Source organism: Eptesicus fuscus, chromosome 4 (assembly GCF_027574615.1).
Source record: "Eptesicus fuscus isolate TK198812 chromosome 4, DD_ASM_mEF_20220401, whole genome shotgun sequence".
Taxonomy (NCBI): Eukaryota; Metazoa; Chordata; class Mammalia; order Chiroptera; family Vespertilionidae; genus Eptesicus; species Eptesicus fuscus.
In genome coordinates this window covers 35,032,816-35,054,427 of record NC_072476.1, presented here as the reverse complement: position 1 = coordinate 35,054,427, position 21,612 = coordinate 35,032,816, and the positions used below count along the sequence as shown (strand labels likewise).

At 37.9% G+C, this 21,612-nt stretch overlaps 1 protein-coding gene across 1 annotated transcript in view; it reads right to left on the bottom strand.

The window, feature by feature from the left end:
* Window positions 1-21,612, bottom strand: part of FBN2 (fibrillin 2) — a 265,672-nt gene that overhangs the window by 162,214 nt on the left and 81,846 nt on the right. The window contains exon 7 of the mRNA XM_008141368.3: window positions 11,669-11,794. Coding sequence (XP_008139590.1) covers window positions 11,669-11,794 — 126 coding nt within the window. The remainder of the gene's footprint in view (window positions 1-11,668; window positions 11,795-21,612) is intronic.

The following is a 21,612-nucleotide window of genomic DNA, read 5'->3' as shown; positions in this document are numbered from 1 at the left end:
AAACTAGATTACAAGAACGTGGTTGGAGAGTAGGAGTTATAATGAGGAATTGAATTTGACCCAATTTAATTTTGGGTCCCAAGGTATCACAAGGAGATGACAAAGTTTCCATTATTGTCCCTGTGTTAAGAAAAATTTATAAGTTTTCTCTTGGGGGGAAGAGTATGGGGAACTGGGAGGAGGAAGGGTTAGGGTTAGGGTAATGTTGAAGTACCTCTGTTTCTCCTGTATGATTTCTTGTCCTGTATTATGAGCCCAAAGCCAAATGGAAGGGCCCTAAAGAGTGATCTAGAAGATCAACTTAGCTCTGTGAGCCGGAGTAGGATTACTGACCACTCAGCAGATGCTTCCTCACCAATCTGGGAGGAGGCCTGGGCATCACACAGGCCTGGGATGAGGCTGAGGTCATCCTAACTGAAGAGTATGAAGTGTGAGGGTCTTTATTCCCCAACTGGGCACCAAGCAACAGTGGGAACAAGGCTCCAGAATGCTAGTGATGGGGTGACCTAAGCTGCTTACACAGACATCAATCATAACAGAAGTATGAATGAGACACCTTTTAGAAATAAATGGATACAAAGAGAGGATAAATATTCCTCTGGAAAATCAAAATGACTCTGGCTCCATAGTTTGCTCTAAGCTGAGCAAACTAGTGGGAACAGTGGGCCCTACTCTGAAGGAGACATCTAGTTACAAAATGGCACAGAGTGTATGTGTCTGGAACAACATGCAACTATATAGGTCAATTATAACTTTTTTAAAAATATATTTTTATTGGTTTCAGAAGGAATGGTGAGAGAGATAGATAAACATCAATGATGAGAGAGAATCATTGATCGGCTGCCTCCTGCATGCCCCACAATGGGGATCGAGCCGGAAACCTGGGCATGTGCTCTCACTGTGACCTCCTGGTTCACAGGTTGATGAATTATAATGTTTAATATTAAATGAAAAAAGTAAGTTCTATGACAGCATTAAATCTTTTTTTTTTTTGGTCAAGTTTTAAAAACTGAGATAGTATAGTAGTAGTAGTAGTAGTAGTAGTAATAAATGGAGTGTCTATAGGTTTAATAAAAGTACCTAAAAAAAGGCAAGAAATGTTGAATTGTCGATACAAAGTGATAGTTATGTGGGAGAGGGGGAGGCATCATGGGTAGTGTAGGTAATTATCATAGTTCTACATTTTGTTTTTGGTGGTTTCATAGGTGCTTATTTTATTATTTAAAACTAGAGGCCCAGTGCACAAAACTCGTGCACGGGGGTGGGGGGTGTCCCTCAGCCCAGCCTGCACCTTCTCCAATCTGGGACCCCTCGAGGGATGTCCGACAGTCGGACTTCCCTCTCACAATCCAGGACTGCTGGCTTCCAACTGCTCACCTGCCTGCCTTCCTGATTGCCCCTAACAGCTTCTGCCTGCCAGCCTGATCACCCCCTAACCACTCCCCTGCCAGCCTGATTGATGCCAAACTGCTCCCCTGCCAGCCTGTTTGCCCCTAACTGCCCTCCCCTGCAGCCCTGGTCACCCCTAACTGCCCTCCCCTGCAGGCCTGGTCATCCCTAACTCCCCTCCCCTGAAGGCCTGGTCCCCCCCAACTGCTCTCCCCTGCAGGCCTGGGTCCCCCCCAACTGCGCTTCCCTGCAGGGCTGGTCACCCCCAACTTCCCTCCTCTGCAGGCCTGGACCCTCCCAACTGCCCTTCCCTGCTGGCCAACTTGTGTTCACATAGGGGCAGCCATCTTGTGTGTTGGAGTGATGATCAATCTGCATACTACTCTTTTATCAGATAGGATAGAGGCCTGGTGCATGGGTGGGGGCCAGTTGGTTTGCCCTGAAGGGTGTCCCAAATCAGGGTGGGGGTTCCCTTGGGACGTGGGGCAGCCTGGGTGAGGGGCCTGTAGTGGTTTATAGGCTGGCCACGCCTCCCAGCAACCCAAGCAGAGGCTCTGGTATCTGGGATTTATTTATCTTCTACAATTGAAACTTTGTAGCCTGGAGCGGAGCCAAGCCTTCTGCTCGCTCCGTGACGGCAGCCATTTCTGTTGGGATTTATTTATCTTCTATAACTGAAACTTTGTAGCCTTAAGTGGAGGCCAAGGCAGGCCAGGGCTGTAGAAGCTTGGCTTCCTCCATTGCTGGGGGCAACCCTAGCCTCCTGCTCTCTCCAGCTCTGTGGCTGCCACCATTTTTGTTGGAATTTATTTATCTTCTATAATTGAAACTTTGTAGCCTGGAGTGGAGGCCTGGGCTGGCCAGGGTGTGCAGGAAAGCTTGGCTTCCTCCATCGCCGGGGAAACCCAAGCCTCCCTCCTGCTCTCTCCATGGCTGCAGCCATCTTGGTTGGCTTAATTTGAATACTCGCTCTTGATTGGCTGGTGGGTGTGGCTGGTGGGTGTAACTGAGTGATGGTTAATTTGCATATTACTCTTTTATTAGATAGGATAATTAACTAAATAAAAGCAGGCTATCGGTGGAATAATGAGATTATGTTATGAAACAAATCCTATTATTAATATAATTCTGTGCAACACAGAAAAAGAGCTACATATTATATACATAAATGCATATGTATGTAGAGAAAGAGTGAGAGTGAGCAAGAGAGAGAGAGATGAATTGCTGAAATAAAGAAATGCAAACACCATAAAGTAGGAAAAGATTGACCTGTTTTCTACTTAGAAAGTCCTAACCCACCCAACTGAAAGGAGCAACTGTGTTTTGACTACTAAATCAGTTCTACCTTCACTGGTAGAACTGCAGCTTCTTTGCAGTTGATGACAAGGATTTTATCAGCTTTTGTTAAAACATATAATGAAGGATATCTTTTTCCTTCACAATAGACTTTCACATACACCCCTTTAAATAATGCTTGTGTTTTTGTCAAAAGCAAATTATAATCAGTTTCATTGTAGTTATCATCGCTGGCCCACCTCTCCCTTACTGTCTATTTTACTCCTTCTTCAAGTCACTGCACATATTTTAATGAGATTTTTTTCCCTTGACAATTAATGACAGTACCATTAAAGTGAAACACATTTCATTTGATGCTTCTAAGCACTTAATGATTTATAAAAGTAATAGTTTTAAGAGTAAATGAAATTCTGCTCAAGTTCCAGATTTTCATTCCACATGTGAGAAGCATTAGATATGCATATATTGTCTACTTGGCAGCACACAATGTGCCCTGGACACAGTGTCCTGGGGGTAAAGGTTGCAATGCCCCATCACAAAGGCTCTTCTAGGGTTGTACTCACTGTTCTAGGCCACCAGGAGGGAGACAAGAATTCTGCTACAGGAATTTGTTGAGAGCTTAACAAGTAGCAAATAAATGGGTCTTTTCCTTCCTCTTTGGTTTTTGAGTAAATAATACATTTACAAGGTTCAAAGTAAAGAACTTAGAGCATTCAAGAAGTCTTTTCTCCAAGCCAGTCAATTTCTATCCCCAGAATATCAATGGGCACAGATTTTCTATTATACTTCTATGGACATCCTATGCATAATAAGCATTCACACGCACTTTATCTTTTTAAAGTGAAAATGTTTTACAACTTGCTTTTGTCACATAATAAAATATCTTAAACATGTTTATATCAATATATAAAGTCAACAACGTTTTTTAAGGATGAATAGCTTCCACTGTGTACTATATGCTTCACAATTTAACCAGTTTACTCTCATGTGTATGTTACCATATTTTGCTATTACAAAAAAAGACAGGAGGAATAAGCTTGTAAGTCCATCATTTCTTGATTGAGGATAGGATAAATTATTAGAATTAAAATTATGAAATAAACGTTATGTAAATTTTGATAGATAGTTCTAAATTGCCCTCTACCAAGGTAGTACCAATTTTACACTTACCAGGAATTTACGAGTGTCTATTCCCCAAAACCCTCACAACAGTTTTTCCATTAGAATTTTTGTTTTATCCCAAGTTTATAGGTAAAAAATGTTATCTCATAATTTTATTTTGCACTTTCTTATTTTATTGGGTATTTTCTTATTGATTTGCATAATTTTTTATGTATTAGAAACATGTCTTTATTTGTGCTATTAGTTGCAAGTGTTTTCCGAGTTTATCATTTGTACTTTATTCTTACTTGTGGTGTCTTTTTATTTTTATTGCCTTGTAATTTATTTTACTTAATGTAGCTGAAATTACCAATCTATACCTCTAGAACTTTCAGGTGAAGTAACATATGAAAAATACTTTCTCAGATCTAAGCCTGTATAAAAATTCCCATGATTATTTTAATATCACTATGCATCTTTTGTTGATATTTACATCTCTAATTCAGTTAGAATCTATCTTGGTATGAGATGTGATGACACCAAACTAATTTTTTCCTCAAAAGATACCCATTCATCTCAATATCATTCACTGTATATTGTACCACTTCCCCCATTGATTTAAATGTTATATATTTGGGTAATTACACTAGAATTTCTATTGTGTTCCATTGGGCTGTTTGTTTACAGGCTAGTACAATAGTAACTTAAATAGTTTAACTTTCTGACATGTTTTATATCTAGAAGAGATAATTATCTACTTTTCTTTTAAATATTTTTCCCTTTCTTGTCTTTTCATAGAAGTAATAGAGTACCTTGGCTATTCTAAAACTATTCCTTTAGACCTCTACTATTGACTCCTTCCTATAAAAAAGATAGAACTACTTCAGTTCTACTTATTCCTACTCTTAATCTCCTAGACCTTCAATTCCAATGCTAAAGTCATAGTAAATGAATTACTTAAGACATTTTAATGAATAGAAAATACAACAAAAATCCACTGACTAAGTATATAATACATCAGCAATGAGAGGCAGTAAAACATACATTGAAGTTTAAGTTTTTCAAGAATTAGTCCTTATGGGCTATCCTCCAAAAAGGTTCCTTGGAAACCAGCTACATCTGAGTGCTTAAATTGGTCAATCTGCACCCACACGACAAGGCTTGGACCCCTGAACCCTGATGACATAAAGGAAAGGTCCCCCCACTCATGAAAGGTGATTTAATGAAACAGAAATGGAGGTCAAGGTTCCATATTTTTTCAGACTTTATCATATTTGAGAAGAGAGGCAGTGCTTTTTTCAGTCATACAAATTCCACTGCCAGTGAGTGCCAGGACCACTCCACTGGGTGTAATTCTGGCCTTGCTGGATCGCAGGGCATACTACATAATACAATAAGCAAAGAGAGAACTGTGCTCATATTGCTGCTGCTGTCTTCATGAATTTCCCCATGAAATGTACTCTGTGGGCTGGGATGTGTGCTGCCAGGTTATCCGCCCTTGTTTGCTCAACAGTCATAAGAGTGGAAGCTCTAGAGTGAATCTAGCAGGTTGGAATCCTGGCTCTGTGGATTCCTACCTTTACAACCTCGAGAAAGTTACTTAGCCTCTCTGTGTCTCAGTTTCTTCATCTTTAAACTGGGTTCATAATAGTAACCAACCTCACAGCCCTGTGTGATGATTAAATAAGAAAATCCATGTAAAGTAACTTAACTATTGTCTAGAATATATTAAATGTTCCATAAACATTAGCTCTTGCAAAGATGTTATTTTGGTATGCATAATCTGCTGGCAGAATCAGATAAGAAAAATAATTAAAATACAATGTAAAAAGTGCCATGAAGGAGGAACAGTTTAATCATTATGGGAGCAGAAAGTAGGTTTGGGTTTTTAGCAGCCTGGCTTTCTTATTTAAGAAAGAGGAAATTTATGTTTTAACTACAGTGTTCTAAATGTCTTTTTAAAAGAACTTAAAAGATGATAGTTTTGTGGTTTTTAAATTGATTACCTAAAAAGTTTTATCTCTTTCCAATATTTACAATCCCTTTACTTAAATCTCAATTTTAATATATAGTTTTCTTTTTGAGAAATAGTCAATGAATTTATTTAGCATTTATTTTAAAGTTAAAAAATATATAAAGTTAATACACTTTTGGTACTATGAGTAAAAGCAAGTACTTTTCAGTTTAGAACAGAAGTTTATTTTTCATGGTTTATCAAAGCGGAGTTGGAACAGCAGCTATAGCTACTATGCCAACAAGTTTTGTAAGTTTCATGAGCATAAATAAATTTATTTGTTGTCACAGATTTCAAACAACTAAATGCTGTGGTAATGGAACAAAGCTGAAGACTCTTCAGAATAAATTGTAAACAACTATTTGGCCTATAAAGAGGCATTGAAGGGAAACTTTCCAATACAGTGATGCTATTTTCCTGCCTTCCATTTAAGCCAGGAAAGAATAACTAGCTCCAGGAATGTTAAAGAAGGTATAGTCTGGAAGGGGGGGATCATGCAAGGACATCTGGCAATGTGTGCTTTGTCCAAGTGGACTAAAATTCAAAATAGCATTTATTATAAAAAAGAAAAATTCTGGAAAGTCTTCTGACATACCATTTCATATTATATTAATGGGTTCTGCTTGCCTTCTTCATTTAAATTAAACAAATACTTAGATGAATGAATCTTTGAATAAAGTAAGTAACCGAAACAACCTTCTCTTTGGATATGAAGACATAGTTTGCTGCACCAAAGAATCATTTTGCCGACTGTGTGACAGAAATAGGAAAAGCTTTTGTAGCCAATCTGGCCCAGAAGAAATAAGACGGACTTCAGTAAGCATAAAGAAGTTTTATTAAATCTGGGACCCTAACCGAGTAAGAAGGAAAATAACTGATTCTCTTCTTTGTGTGTGTGTGTGTGTGTGTGTGTGTGTGCATGCACACACATGCGCACGCACACACACACATACACACATGCACGTGCACACACAGATTCCTTTCTTCTTTGGGCTCAGAGTTACATCTTGGACAGTAGTCTATATCTGAACATGCATGAGAAGAATCCCATATGAGAATCCACCCAACTAATGATATAAAACAAAACAAGTCTCAATGATAGATACTGAGTCATATGCTTCAAACACTGAATTGGGAGATGAATATCATTCCACCTTTTTTATTTTCATTTTAGTATAAACTGTGTATGCTCAAACTTAAATTTCCAGCAGTACAAGCATTTTAGTATAAGATTTTAGTTAAGAAGACATCCAAATGAATAAGCAGAAGAATGTTCTTCCTTTTACTAGTAAATAGAGAGCAAAGATGTCTCACCTCAAAAGCATTAGCTGCAGGTGAATGAAGAGGGACAATGACACGAAGGTCTAAAAATGCCAAATTGCATTTAATGTTTATACTCTTCGTCTTTGAATGGCAAACAGAGCAAAATAAAATTATGATAAAAATGAAGAAAAATGTCAGATGAAGGAAAAATTCCTATGATGAAGATCATTGGCCTCTTTCCAAATACAATTTTAACTCTGTCCACAAATTTCACCTTCTTTTTGGACATTCAACCCAAGTCAAAGAAATTAACTTATGATGCACGCCACTCCCAACTAATCAACACATATTTTTTGGAGCCTACAAAACATCATGAACAATTCCAGTAAACAGCATTTTGTTTTTGTCCTTAAGGAACTTAAGTGTTGGAATGAGATGGTCAACAAACAAATAAAAAATATCAATAACACAATTTTTGAAAGTTAATAAGCTAATTTTGCAGTTTATTGTTAATGCTACAACAATTTCCTCAATCACTCAGATCCAAAACACTGGAATGACCTTTCCTATTTCTGAACAGACTTAGTAAATTAAAGATAGAAAAAAATTCTTCAGAGAATTTCATTGCCATATAAACAGAAATATGATATGTGCTGTAATAGAAACAGGAACAGCATCATTTTAAAATAAATTTTCCAAAACTACTATATTTTATATTAACATTTTAATTCACATAAAAAACTAAAATACATTACCTTTGACAGTTTGTCAAAAGTTACTGTTATGGTTGTATTTTTATTTGGAGCAAACACTGAATTTATGTCAACATCTTTACATTGACACTATATAAACTACACATAAACTGACTATAATTTAAAACCTGTCACTGAGTGAAGCAGTAGTTTACAGTCTTTCCAGATACATTATACTACCAATTACATTAAATAATTTTACATAAGGAAATGCCACTTTATCTTTTACATAGAAGAATAATATTACCCAAAGAAAATCGATAATGTTGTCACTTTTAAGACCTACCTAAATAAATGACTTATACAAAAATAAAGACTTCATAAATCCTTTAGTTTTCAAATTCTAATTACCACTTCTTCCAATTATGCTATTCCCCTCCAATCCCAAGTATTAACTCACATAATTCTTTCTGGGCAGTGGCTAAATGGATTTGGCTGCCTGGGCAGGAAGCAAGGAAAGGGATGGCTGGATTCAGGGCTCTGGGTGGTGCCTCCATTACATCAATAGCCCCCTTTCCTAAAGAACATAGACAAGTGCGAATACAGAGTTGCACTGTCTTTCTCCAAACTCTGTCTTGGCTCTGTATGTTGTTTTGATGAAAAGTGATGTAGAAAAGGCTCATTCTATTTTCAACTAAGAAGAAATATACATTGTTTGATGATTAATGGAAATGTCAAAACCATTTAAATCAGTCATTGGCTATGCCTTCTCACCTATAATCATACACAGCCTTTGTTCCTAAATCTACCATCCTTGAATCTTGTTTGGATATTATTCCAGAAGTACAAAGTAAAGGGGGTAACAAAAGCTTGAATGATAGAATCAACCCCAAAAATGTCAGGAGAGGAAGTAAGAAAGGTAGTAAGGATGCAGCAGCAGCACCACCGAACTTGTAGATTCCTAACCCTGGTTTAACTCCTGCACTAGCACAGATAATTTTCTCCTTTTCCAAATAGTTTTCTTAACCTTTCCAATAGAGGTAGACTTTGATTATCAACATTGCATTTAAGTAGCATAAACTAGTTTAACATTCATGCTATCAGTTACAGAGAGAATTTATTTGGTCTTTAAAATAATTAACCACATTTTATTATCTTCTCTTTTGGGTGAGCATGAACTTAAGTTTAATAATGTAAAAATTTGTAAGGATTATTTCGGAGCTAACTATAAACGAACTGAGGCAAATAGGAAACATAGGATGATATATGTCCCTTGGGCTCAGAGAGCATGTGCACCCACTCCATCTCCTGTCTAGTGAAATAGTTCCTGTTCCTGTTTGCCTTCTTTAATTAAACTCTAGATTTTACCTTTTCCAATTTTTTTCTTCTACAGAGAGGGACACAACTTTTTATAACCAAGCAACAAAAAATAAACAGAAATACTGCCTTTTGAAAGGAAAAGAACAAAAGAATTATATACACCAGAAGGTTATTTTAGTTATTGAAGGTAAGGGGGTCTAAATGAATTTGTGACCATTTTTTTTCACAGGAAGCAATTACATGCTTGATACTTTTAGTCTCTGAAACTCAGAAAATGCTTCCAGTTATAATCATAGTAGGCAATATGGAATAAATTGAAAATACTGAATTTCCCATATACATTTTTCCACCTCAGTTAAGCTAAGATTGGCAAAACCAAATTTTTAGAATAAAATTTTCTAAAGTTTGAGCAAATAAGAATGCTTACATCACACACAAAAAATGAGAATAGATATATTGTATTATTTTTAGAAAACTACCTTGGTTGGAATAAATTGATTTAGGTAATATAATAATTGAAAAGATAAACATTATACTTCAATACTAATAGAAATGTAACAATTATTCCAAATATCCATGTTCATTAAACATCAACACACTTAAAAGCTTCCTGAATTTTATAATGATGAGGCTTTGGATCACAAATATAAGAAGTTAATTTATTTTATTTGAGGAATGCTGATGGAATTTGTATTTCAATATTATAATCTAAAACTCATATTCTGGAGAATTTTTTTAAAAATATTTTTGCCCTAGCTGGTTTGGCTTGGTATATAGAGCATAAGCCTTCAGACTGAAGGGTCCCAGGTTCGATTCGTCAAGGGCACATGCCCAGGTTGTGGGCCCGATCCCCAATGTGGGCCTGATCCCCAATGGGGGGCATGCAGGAGGCGGCTGTTCAATGATTCTCTCTCATCATTGATGTTTCTATCTCTCTCTCTCCCTCTCCTTCCTCTCTGAAATCAATAAACATGTATTTTAAAAAATATTTTTGAGCATGTATTTGGGGTTGAGGGCAGCAGGGGAGAGGTCAATGGGGGGAAAAGGAGACTTATGTAATATATTAAACAATAAAGAATTTAAATTAAAAAAAAGAAAGTAATTTGATTTTTCTCATCATAAAAAGGTGAAAAATATAGCCCAGTTGCTATCCTTAAGAGCTCTCAGTCTAGCTATCTTATGTGGTGGGAAATACTCTTTTTAAAAAAGGAATTGTGAACTATCAATCATAATGCTTTAAACAGTTATCAAGTTTGTCTTTGTAATCAAATAACTATGAACTATATAAGAAGTCAATATCATCAGCGGTATTGAAGTGAGACAAAATAAGTATTATCTTTTAAGGTGATTTTTGTATTATTCCTCAGTCATACGTTTTTTGACATTACTCATACTTTCAATATTAAAATATGTTTTTTCTATGTGGTTTATGCAATACATTGAGCTTTTATTATTTAAAAAATATTTTTTTTGAGTAAGCTATTCTTTCAAAGAATACCTGTTTTGGTAATTTCCAAATCCTCCCTGAGTCAATTATGCTTGTCTTTCAGTTTGGTGTGCAGTCAAGCAATAATATTCAATATAAAAATTAGAACATTTATTGTAAAATGTATGACAGAGTATGAACATCATATGAATCATTTTACACATGACACTATATTTCACTTATACTTCTCTTTACCCAATTTTAATGTTTTATATAATTTTGTAAGTAAAATGGTAAAAATTCATTAAGGAAAAATTCTAAGTGGCTGGATTCCATTCTCATTACAAAATAAAAACTGGGATACTACACTAGATGCAAAATGCTCATTGGTTTTTCCCAAATCAAACCCATTAAATATACAAACCAATACAAAACTACTCTTGAAGTATGGAAGCAACCATACTTAGGTAAAAACTGCTGTTTAAATTTTAACCCTGCTATTCTGGCTTCTGCACACACTTACTTGCTTAAACAACAGGGTAGTTACCTCAGCTTCCAGACTGAGACCTGGAGACTCACAAAGGTCATTTTCCTGTGCCTGTGGACCAGGACCACAGGAGATTGATTCCCACTGACTCAGTAGCTCCAGGAGTAGAAACTGCAGATAACCTTTAGAGACAATTTGCTTTCGCAAGATAGGGCCACATTCCAACAATGTCCAGCAGGATGTGGCTGGGAACCCCCCTGCGGGTTGTTTCCAGCATTTAGAATTTAGAATTTAGAACAAAGGACAATTTTTGTGGTTTGGACCTTTAAAAGGACTGCCTACACCTGGAACGGCACGGTCCTGAGTGTGGACTCCACCTGCGTGTGGTGCTCTCGCAGCCGTCCGGTCTAGTGAAATAGTTCCTGTTCCTGTTTGCCTTCCAATAAATTTCAACCAATAAATCCTTGCCTGCTTTTTTAATCAATCAGCAGCCTCCGGTGGTCTTATTCTGACTCCAGGGTTAGACCCCACAACACTCTAAGGTTATGACACCACTTTCATATCAAATTAAAGAATTATAATTATGATAAAGTTCTTCAAAATTAAAAATGAAGGTATGTTTTTGGGATTCAGAGTCATCAACTAGATATATAGAGACACTAAAATGTAGGGACACTCACCTTCACACTTCTGAGTAGTTTCACTCTGCTTGTGACCAGCTGGGCATTTGCATTCAAAAGAGCCTACTGTATTGATGCAGTTTCCTCCCTGACATATCCCAGGAATAGCTTGGCACTCATCAACATCTGCAAAAAGAAAGCATTTTAAACATAGATACCACTGATTTTGAGACTATCTTTCTTTTTAATGTATAGTAAAACTTCAGTTTTTCTCAAGAGAATGGTGTGAGGTGAGTCAGGACCCCTTTGTATGTGTGTTTTTAAATGAATTTAAAGGATATGTATATGTTATAGATTTCATTTTGTTTCCTGATTTTGTTTTGAAATTTTATTATTAAAATCCTTCCATGTTATTATGTGGACAACAAATCTCTTGCTTTGATGTGTTGCAGAATACTTCTGAGTGTGTTCACTCTCCTGGGGATGGGCACTCAGTATGTACACCTCCAACTTCTCACCACCTCAGTAAATAATACAATGAATGGGTTCCTATTATGTCTCTTTATGGAGTTGAGTGAACGTGGACTTTAAGAACTCAAATGATTCTTTATCCTTTTGCTGTAGACACAGAACAGAATTACTAAATAACAGGGTATATATACAACCAATTTATAATAATAAAAGCATAATATGCTAATTAGACCGGACATCCTCCCAGACATCCTTCCATCCTTCCGGATGAGGCTGGGGCTGTGAGGGAAGGCCAGGTCCCAGGTACCTGCCGCAGCTGGAGGGAAGCCCGGGTCCCGGGTGCCAGAGGGAAGCCAGTGCCGGCAGCCAGGGGAAGGAAAGCCTACTCTTGTACAAATTTCGTGCATCAGGCCTCTAGTATGAATAAATAATGCCCAATGGTCAGAAAGCCCAACAGTAGTCTTAATACCACCAGCAATCTACACACCTATGAGTAGTCCACACACCCCTACTGTTCATGAAGATTCTTTTGTTTTCTGTTCCTTGCCATCACATGATATAATTATCCAATATCCTAATTTTCTTTGGCCTAATAATTGTAAAGGGGTATTAGTGATCAATTAAGTTTTCATATACCTAAATATTAATTTCTATGTTTGTAATCTCTTAGATTTCCTCATCTGAAAGTTGTCGGTTTATCCTCTAAGCATTGCTATATTGAGGTTGTTATATTGTTTTTGTAAATTTAAAACCTTTTCTGTTTTAGACATGGTAATTATCTTCCTGATCCTCTAAGCTATTAATTTTATTCATTTAGGAACAGATGTCCTTAATGTTGACAAAATTAAATTCTAGAAACTATAATAAACATTTTCAGACAAATGAAAGCTGAGAGTCTACAAAAAATGTTAAAGGAAGTTCTTCAGGAAGAACAAAAATGAGATGGAAATTACAGTCTACACAAAAAATGAAAGGCACTAGAAATGATAAATATTTTGATAAATATAAAAGACATATTTCTCAGTTTTAAATAATCTTAAAGATAACTGGTTGTTGAAAATAACAGCAACAATAACAATACTGTATTCTGGAAGTTATAAAATACATAGAAGTAAAAATTTCAACCATAATAGCATAGAGGATTGAAGCGGAAAATGGAAGATTACATCAATTATTACATTATAAGTGAAGTGGCATAATATTATTTGAAAATAAACTGTATTAAGTTAAATAAGAAATGAGAAACAAATTACAATATAAACAAATAAGCAGAGTTAATAATTCAATTTTGGAAACAAAATGAAATACTAAAATATACTCAGAGGTAGGAAAAGAGAAAAATAAATAAAGAAAAGGAGGGATAAAAATACAAGAAATAGTAAGATGTAGATTTAAACCCAATAATATTGATATTATATGTAATGTAAATGGTGTAAAGAATCGAATTAAAAAGGCTGAGATTATCAAATTTAATTTAAAAAGGCAAGACAGGAAACCCACTTTGACAGAGATAGCTTAAAAAGTAAAAGGGTGACAAAACTATATCATGTTCATTAATGAAAAGAAAGCTGGAATGACTATGTTAATATTATACAAAGTGTTCATCAGAATAAGAAATAGTACCATGGATAAAGATGTATATTTCAGGATGACAAAGGGCTCAGTTCATTAGAGGACATAATAATGTGAAATGTGTATGCACAAACAACAAACTGTTAAACACTCAGAACAAAAAGTGACAGGACTGAAAAGAAAAAATAGACAAATCCACAATTACCATTGTAAATTTCCACATCAGTCTCTTAGGAACAAATATAGTAAGTGGACTAATAGAATAAGTAGACTAAAAATCAGCAAGGATATATAAGATCTGAACTATACTTTAAACCAACTTGTCCTAATTCACATTTATAGAACAGTCCACTCAACTTAAGAAGAATACACATTTCAAGAGCACACAGATATTTACCAAGATAGACTATATTTTGAGGCCATGTAAAAAGACTCATCTATATATATAAAACCCTAGGCGACCGAATGACCGAATGACCAGTCAACTGGTTGCTATGATGCACATGGACAACCAGGGGCAGACACTCAATGCAGAAGCTGCCCCTGGTGGTCAGTGCGCTCCCACAGTGGGAGCGTCGCTCAGCTGACACAGGGGCACCAGACGCCACAGGGCTCATGGCTGGCAAGCACTGCTGCAGGCAAGAGCCTCTCCCGCCCCCACAGCACTACTACCAAGTGGTGGTGGCGGAAGGTGCAGTGGGGCCGGGATGAGCGGGAATGCCTGCCGCTTCGCGCATTACATCCCTTGGGGATGTCAGACTGCTGGTTTTGGCCTGAAACTGGGGATTGGGCTGAAACTGGCAGTTCAACATCCCCCGAGGTGTCCCGGGTTGCTAGAGGGTGCAGACCAGGCTGAGGGACCTCACTGGGGCCTCTAGTTTAATATAAAAGGATTAAAATCACCCAAACTATGTTCTCTAAACACAGCAGAGAGGGAGGAACCAAGATGGCGGCATAGTTAAACAACTAATCTGCTGCCTCACACAACAATTTCAAAAATACAACTAAAAGACAAAACATCTACCACCCAGAACCACGGGAAAGCTGGCTGAGTGGAAGATTTACAGCTAAGAAGAGAAAGGAGCACAAACGCTGAAAAGCTGAGGCACGGAGGCACGCGAATCGGGCCGGCGGCGGGCGGCTGGGTGCGTGGCTTTTCTTCAACCCGCAGGGAGACAAGCTCCCGATCACTCTGAAATCCAGTTTTTGGGGACACTCGGGGGACCCAGACACCTACGGGGAGAAGCTGGACTCTCGGCCATCGGGTCGGAAAGTGAGAGTGACTTTTTTGCAGAGGTGCGCCCAGCATTCATTGTTTACTGCGCTGGAGCTCGGGGCGCAGGGACTTGGAAACGTGGAAAGGCAGAGACGGCTGACGGCAGCCATCGCCGTTGGCCACGCCCCAGCCTAGTGACGCCCTGAGACCCCGCCCAGCCCTGAGGCCCCGCCCCGCACATTCTACAAACCCGCCCAGGCTCCACACAGCGGCTTTTGCATATAAATGGCCTGTTCTGTGACAGCTCAACCAAATTAACTGTAGCTCTAGTCAGACTGCTCCAAATCAGCCCAAGCAAAGGAGGAGAAAACTAGCCCTTGCTGTAGCTCCTGCTGGGGGACACACAGTACACAAGGGTACACCAAGAGTGTCCACCTCAAGTAACTGGGAGGCTGACCCGTTGAACCAATAGGACACCTAGTACACAAAGCTACCCTACCAACTCAGGGAAGCAGCGAAAATGAGAAGGCAAGGAAACAGATCACAAACCAAAGAAATGGAGGAGAACAAGCGACTGGACATAGAGTTCAAAACCACGGTTATAAGGTTTTTCAAGAATTTCATGGAAAAGGCCGATAAATTCCATGAGGGCCAACTAGAAATTAAACATACACTGACTGAGATAAAAAATATTATACAGAGACCCAAAAGCAGACTAGAGGATTGCAAGAATCAACTCAAAGATTTGGAATACAAAGAGGCCAAGGACACTCTTCCAGAGAAGCATGAAGAGAAGAGAATTCAGAAAGTTGAAGATAGTGTAAGAAGCCTCTGGGACAACTTCAAGCGAACCAACATCAGAATTATGGGGGTAACAGAAGAAGAGAGAGAGCAAGATGCTGAAAACCTATTTGAAGAAATAATGAACGAAAACTTCCCCCACCTGATGAAAGAAATAGACTTACAAGTCCAGGAAGCGCACAGAACCCCAAACAAAAGGAATCCAAAGAGGACCACACCAAGACACATCATAATTAAAATGCCAAGAGCAAAAGACAAAGAGAGAATCTTACAAGCAGCAAGAGAAAAACAGTTAGTTACCTACAAGGGAGCTCCCATACGATTATCAGCTAATTTCTCAACAGAAACCATGCAGGCCAGACGGGAGTGGCAAGAAATATTCAAAGTGATGAATAGCAGGAACCTACAACCAAGACTACTCTACCCAGCAAAGTTATCATTCAGAATTGAAGGGCAGATAAAGAGCTTCACAGATAAGAAAAAGCTAAAGGAGTTCATCACTACCAAACCAGCATTATATGAAATGCTGAAAGGTATTCTTTAAAAAGAGGAAAAAGAAGAAGAAAGATAAAAATTATGAACAACAAATACATATCTATCAACAAGTGAATCTAAAAGTCAAGTGAATTAAAAATCTGAGGAACAGAATAAACTGGTGAACTTAATAGAATCAGAGGCCTAGAATGGGAGTGGATTGATAATTCTCAGGGGGAAAGGGGTGTCTGTGTGGGAAGTATGGGAAGAGACTGGACAAAAATCATACACCTATGGATAAGGACAGTGGGGGGGAGGGGGGAAGATAAGGGCAGAGGGGGGTGGGAACTGGGTGGTGGGGAGATATGTGGGAAAAAAGGAGAAACAATTGTAATCAATTGAGAACAATAAAGATTCATTAAAGTAAAAAAAAAAAAAACACAGCAGAGTTAAACAAGAAATTAGTAACAGAAAATATCTGGGACATCCACAAAAATGTGGAATTCAAACAATATACTTTGAAATGATCAAAGAAGAAATCACATAAAAAATCAGAACACATTTTTAATTAAATGAAAATGAAAGCACAAGATATCAAAATTTGTGGGATGCAGGTAAAGTGATATGTAGAAATAGATACATAGCATTAAAATGCTTATTTTTGCAAAAAGAGAAAGATCTAAAATTGGTGATCTAAGTTTTTATATAAAGTAATTTTAAAAAGAGCAAAGTAAACAAAAGCAAAAAATAAAACAGCTGTAAAACAACAAAGATAATCAATAACTACAAAACCTGGTTATCTGTAAAGAAGTAAAACTGATAGATCTCTGTCAAGACTGATCAAGATAAAGAAGACAGAGAACAATGAATGATTAGTATCGGGAATAAGAGTGGGTGTATCACTGCAAATTCTGTAGAGATTAAAAAGAAATAGTATTGACAGCTAACTATATGGCATTAAATTCACCAGTTAAGACAAGATGTACAAATTCCTTAAAAATCAGAATATTAAGGCTTACTTGAGAACAAACATGAATAAATCTATGCCTATTAAAGTAATTTAATCCATACTTTAAAATCTTTGCACAAAGAAAATTTCAGACCTACATGGCTTTACTGTTGAACTCTTTCAAACATTTAAGAAGAAACAATAGTGGTTATATACAAATTCTTACAGAAAAGAAGAGAAGAGGGGACATTGCCTTAATCATTTTATTAAGCTAACATCACCCTGACACCAAAGCCAGACAAATATATTACCTGAAAGAAAACAATAGAATAATATATTTTTGGAATAGGCACACAAAAATTCTTAGCAAGTCAACTTTATCCTCTATAATAAAAGCCTAATATGCAAATCAAATGAATGGTGGAATGACTGGTGGAACGACCGATCACTATGATGCACACTGACCACCAGGGGGCAGACACTCAATGCAGGAGCTGCCTCTAGCCCACAGGCCCCAGGCCAGCCAAGGTGGGTGCCAGCAGGGACCCCCCAATCGCCCTGCTAATCACCCCGCAGAAGGAGGTGACTGGCAGTGATGGTGGGGGGCAGGGCCAGCTGGCAAGAGGGCTGGCACCACCCCCCATTCGACCCACTGGTCACCTCCTGGGAGGCAACCAGTGGTGGTGGCAGGGGGTGGGGGCAGTGAGTAGCCGGCGCCAGGCCAGCCAAGGCAGGTGCCAGCGGGAGCCTCCGATGGCCCTGCCAGTTGCCCTGCACATTGGCCCTGATCGCCAGCCGGGCCTAGGGACCCTATCCATTAACAAGTTTTGTGCACTGGGCCGCTAGTTAATATATAAAAATGTTAGTACATCATGACCAAGTGGGGTTATCCCAAGAATTTAAGGTTGTTTCAACATTCAAACATCAATCAGTTTAATTCATCATATTAACAGATTAAGGAAGAGAAAACATGATTATATTGTAGATGTGAAAAAAGCAAGTGACAGAATTCACCACTTATTCATCATTTAAAAAATCTCAGTAAACCGGGAATAAAAGGGAACTTCCTCAACTTGATAAAGAGCATGGGCCAAACAATTACAGTTAACATACTATTGGGGGTTGGGGAAAAATCCTCTTATTTAGAGTTTTTTAATCTATCATTTTATATCTATGTAAATTTACCTTATTTTCTCTCTGTGTAAATGATAATAATCTCTAATTCAGTGTACTGTCATTCATGATAAACACTGCACGAAAAACAAATATAACATATAAGCATATGTAAAATGGCATTATTCAAATTAAAAGGCTAACATACATTTATTAAGATATCTTTTATTACAAAATAACAGGCTCATTGTAATAAATGTTCAGGATACAAAAATAGAAAATTAAAGATATAACCATTAAAATAAGTTAGCTGTGTATTCTTTCACTCTTACACATTCAGAGTGGTGGTCTGTTTAACACAAATAAGATCACACTCTATGTGTTGTTCTACATCTTGCCCTTTTCATTGAAAAAAGATTTTGTGGGTACATCTCTATGTCAGTATATACTGATTTACCCTATTATTTTTTTATAAGCCCACAAGTTTGGTGTATGTTAGTTTGTAAAAGAGAATTCAAGCCTACAAAAGAACCTAGTATCCATATTATTTCTTTCTTGCTTTAGCTAACTATATATATAAAATCCTAATATGCAAACAGACTGAACGGCAGAACAACCAACCAAACAACTGGTCGCTATGACGTGTGCTGACCACCAGGAAGCGCGCGCAGAACACGGCAGGCGTCGGCAGCAGGTGTCAGAGCATGGAACATGGTGGGCACAGGCCAAGGCAGTTATGGTGGAGCAGGTAAATGGGGGCACCAGACCAAGGTGGGTCGGTGGTTGCTGTCATCAGGGTGAGCCTCTGGTGGTTACTGAAAATTCTTTGCTCCCGCACACCACGGTCCTGCCTGCTGCAGTCCCAGCTGGCGCTCACACCTGCTGCCGGTGCTGCCTCCACTCGCACCCGCTGCCAGTGCCTGGTGCCGATCCAGATTGCTTGGCGACGTCAGCGGATGCTCAATTGGGGCAGCAGCCACTGCTCGCACCCACTGACGGCGCCAACCCTGCTTGCACCGGCTGCTGGCGCCAGCCCTAATCACTCGTCACTGTCAGTTTGTGCGAGTGGGGCTGGCGCCATCAGCGTGTGGGAGCGGCAGCAGCTGGAGCGAGGCTGCTGTCAGAGAGGGGACTGGGGGCCAAAGCAGGAGGGGCCGGGTGGAGGTGCAGAGAATGGGCCGCGACCAGCCCGTGCCCACTGCTGCCTCAGGCCCACAGTTCCGTTCAAGGTGCACGAATTCGTTCACTGGGCCCCTAGTCTGTCAATAAAACTGATTACAACAGCCCAAAACATTTTTATACTGAAATTACAATAGATGTCTTTTTAAATTTTTTACTAAATTTATTGGGGTGAGCCCTGGCTGGTTTTCCTCAGTGGTTAGAGTGTTGGCCTGCAGACTGAAAGGTCATGGGTTTGATTCCAGTCAAGGGTATGTACCTCGGTTGCAGGCTCCATCCCCAGTCCTGGAGGCAACCAATCTATGTGTCTCTCTCACATTGATGTTTCTCTCTCTCTGTCTCTCCCCTTCCCTTCCACTCTCTCTAAAAAATCAATGGAAAAAATATCCTCAGGTGAGGATTAACAAAAAAAAAAGAAAAAAAATTTTTATTGGGGTAACATCAGTTAATAAAATTATATCGGTTTCATGTGTACAATTCTATATCATCTGTATATTGTATTGTGTGTCCACTTCCCAAGTCAAGTCTTCTTCCATCACCATTTATCCCCCCAAACCCTCTATCAGGCTAACTCTGAGTAGGTGAAAACCTAAGCAGTTAAGAGTTGAACTCTTACAAGTATTCAGGTGCCTTTCCTTGCTTAGTATACCTGCTCAGAGCAAATGCCTCCCAATACAGCAGCCAGAAAGAGGGCTCTTATCATCTAGTTTCCTAATCATGTTGACTGAAGACAATTACTGTGATACACTACTATACTACCATGTAAAATGGGTCTTAACTGAAACCCTTATTAAAAGGGTCTAAAAAAATGATAAAACTTAGTACAGATCTAAAATACTAACCACAATCTAATCTTGGCACCTTTACATAGTTATTTTTATTTTATGTGATCTCTCAGTCCACAAAAATAGTCTTATTAAATGATATCTGACTCAAACAAAAAGCAGCTAAAGTGAAATATATGACAAGAAGTTTATATACCAAACAGTTTAATTCAGAACATTCAAACCGCATTATTTTTTAAATGTACTACATTTCCACTCTCATTACAATGTGGTATAAAACATCCCTAGAAACCTCTTTTCCTGGCAGATAAATCAGAGAAAGAGTATCATGGCATAAGCTGGAAAACAAGACCAAACCTATAAATCCCTTAATACTATTCATAAAATCTTTTGACTACATAGTTAGTAGATTCAGTAATTTTTCAAAGGAAAAAGCAAACTGCCTAAATAGTATTTTCCTAGAAGGAAAGATAAAACATTTTTTTAAGTATCCTAGACTACATATCTATACAGAATTAATTTCTTTTAAGTAGATCAAGTTAATCATTAAAAAAGGAAATTTTAAAGAAATCTAATAGAAATAATCAACTTGAACCTAGAGGCATACACAAATGCTCTCTATAAAATTAAAAAACAGCAAGACTCAGACCAAACTATGTAAGAGTTTCTACATCTTCAAAATGCTAACATAAGCAACTACTAATGTCTGATTAGTTTTCCACTGCCCAGATTACTATACAGATGTGTTTCCATTTAGCCGTTCAATTCAGGCACAATGTTATTATTTCTTTACATGTTGAATTACTTCAAATCACATGTAAGAATTTTATGGAACAAAATTAAGTCTTTTGAAATCTAAACCTTATATAATCATTTCAGTCTATTCTATAAGGTTATAAATAATGTAACAAAGCAATAGTAATTCTAGTTCATGAACTCATTTACTCTCCAACTTCTCTAAATAAACTTGCTATAGAGGATCAAACTGATTTTATTATTTAAATTAGTATTAGATGGTATATTACTTTTAGTTCACATTAAAATACGAAAATTTGTGCAGTGGTACAGACATATAAAAATTGTTTATTTGCCCTAGCCAGTTTGGCTCAGTGGATAGAGTGTCAGCCTGCGGATTGAAGGTTCCCAGGTTCGATTCTGGCCAAGGGCACATGCCTGGGTTGTGGGCTTGATCCCCAGTAGGGGGTGTGCAGGAGGCAGCCGATCAATGATTCTCTCTCATAATTGATGTTTCTACCTCTCTCTCCCTCTTCCTCTTCCTCTCTGAAATCAATGAAGAAATATATTTTAAAAATTGTTTACTTAATTTATATCTGTGGGAACCAAGGACCAATTCCTATTACTATATTTAATAGTGAATGTTTCTGAACTTTGCTTCTCACCAAATTAGGTCCACTTTTAAAATATAAGTTCTTACACTCTATTT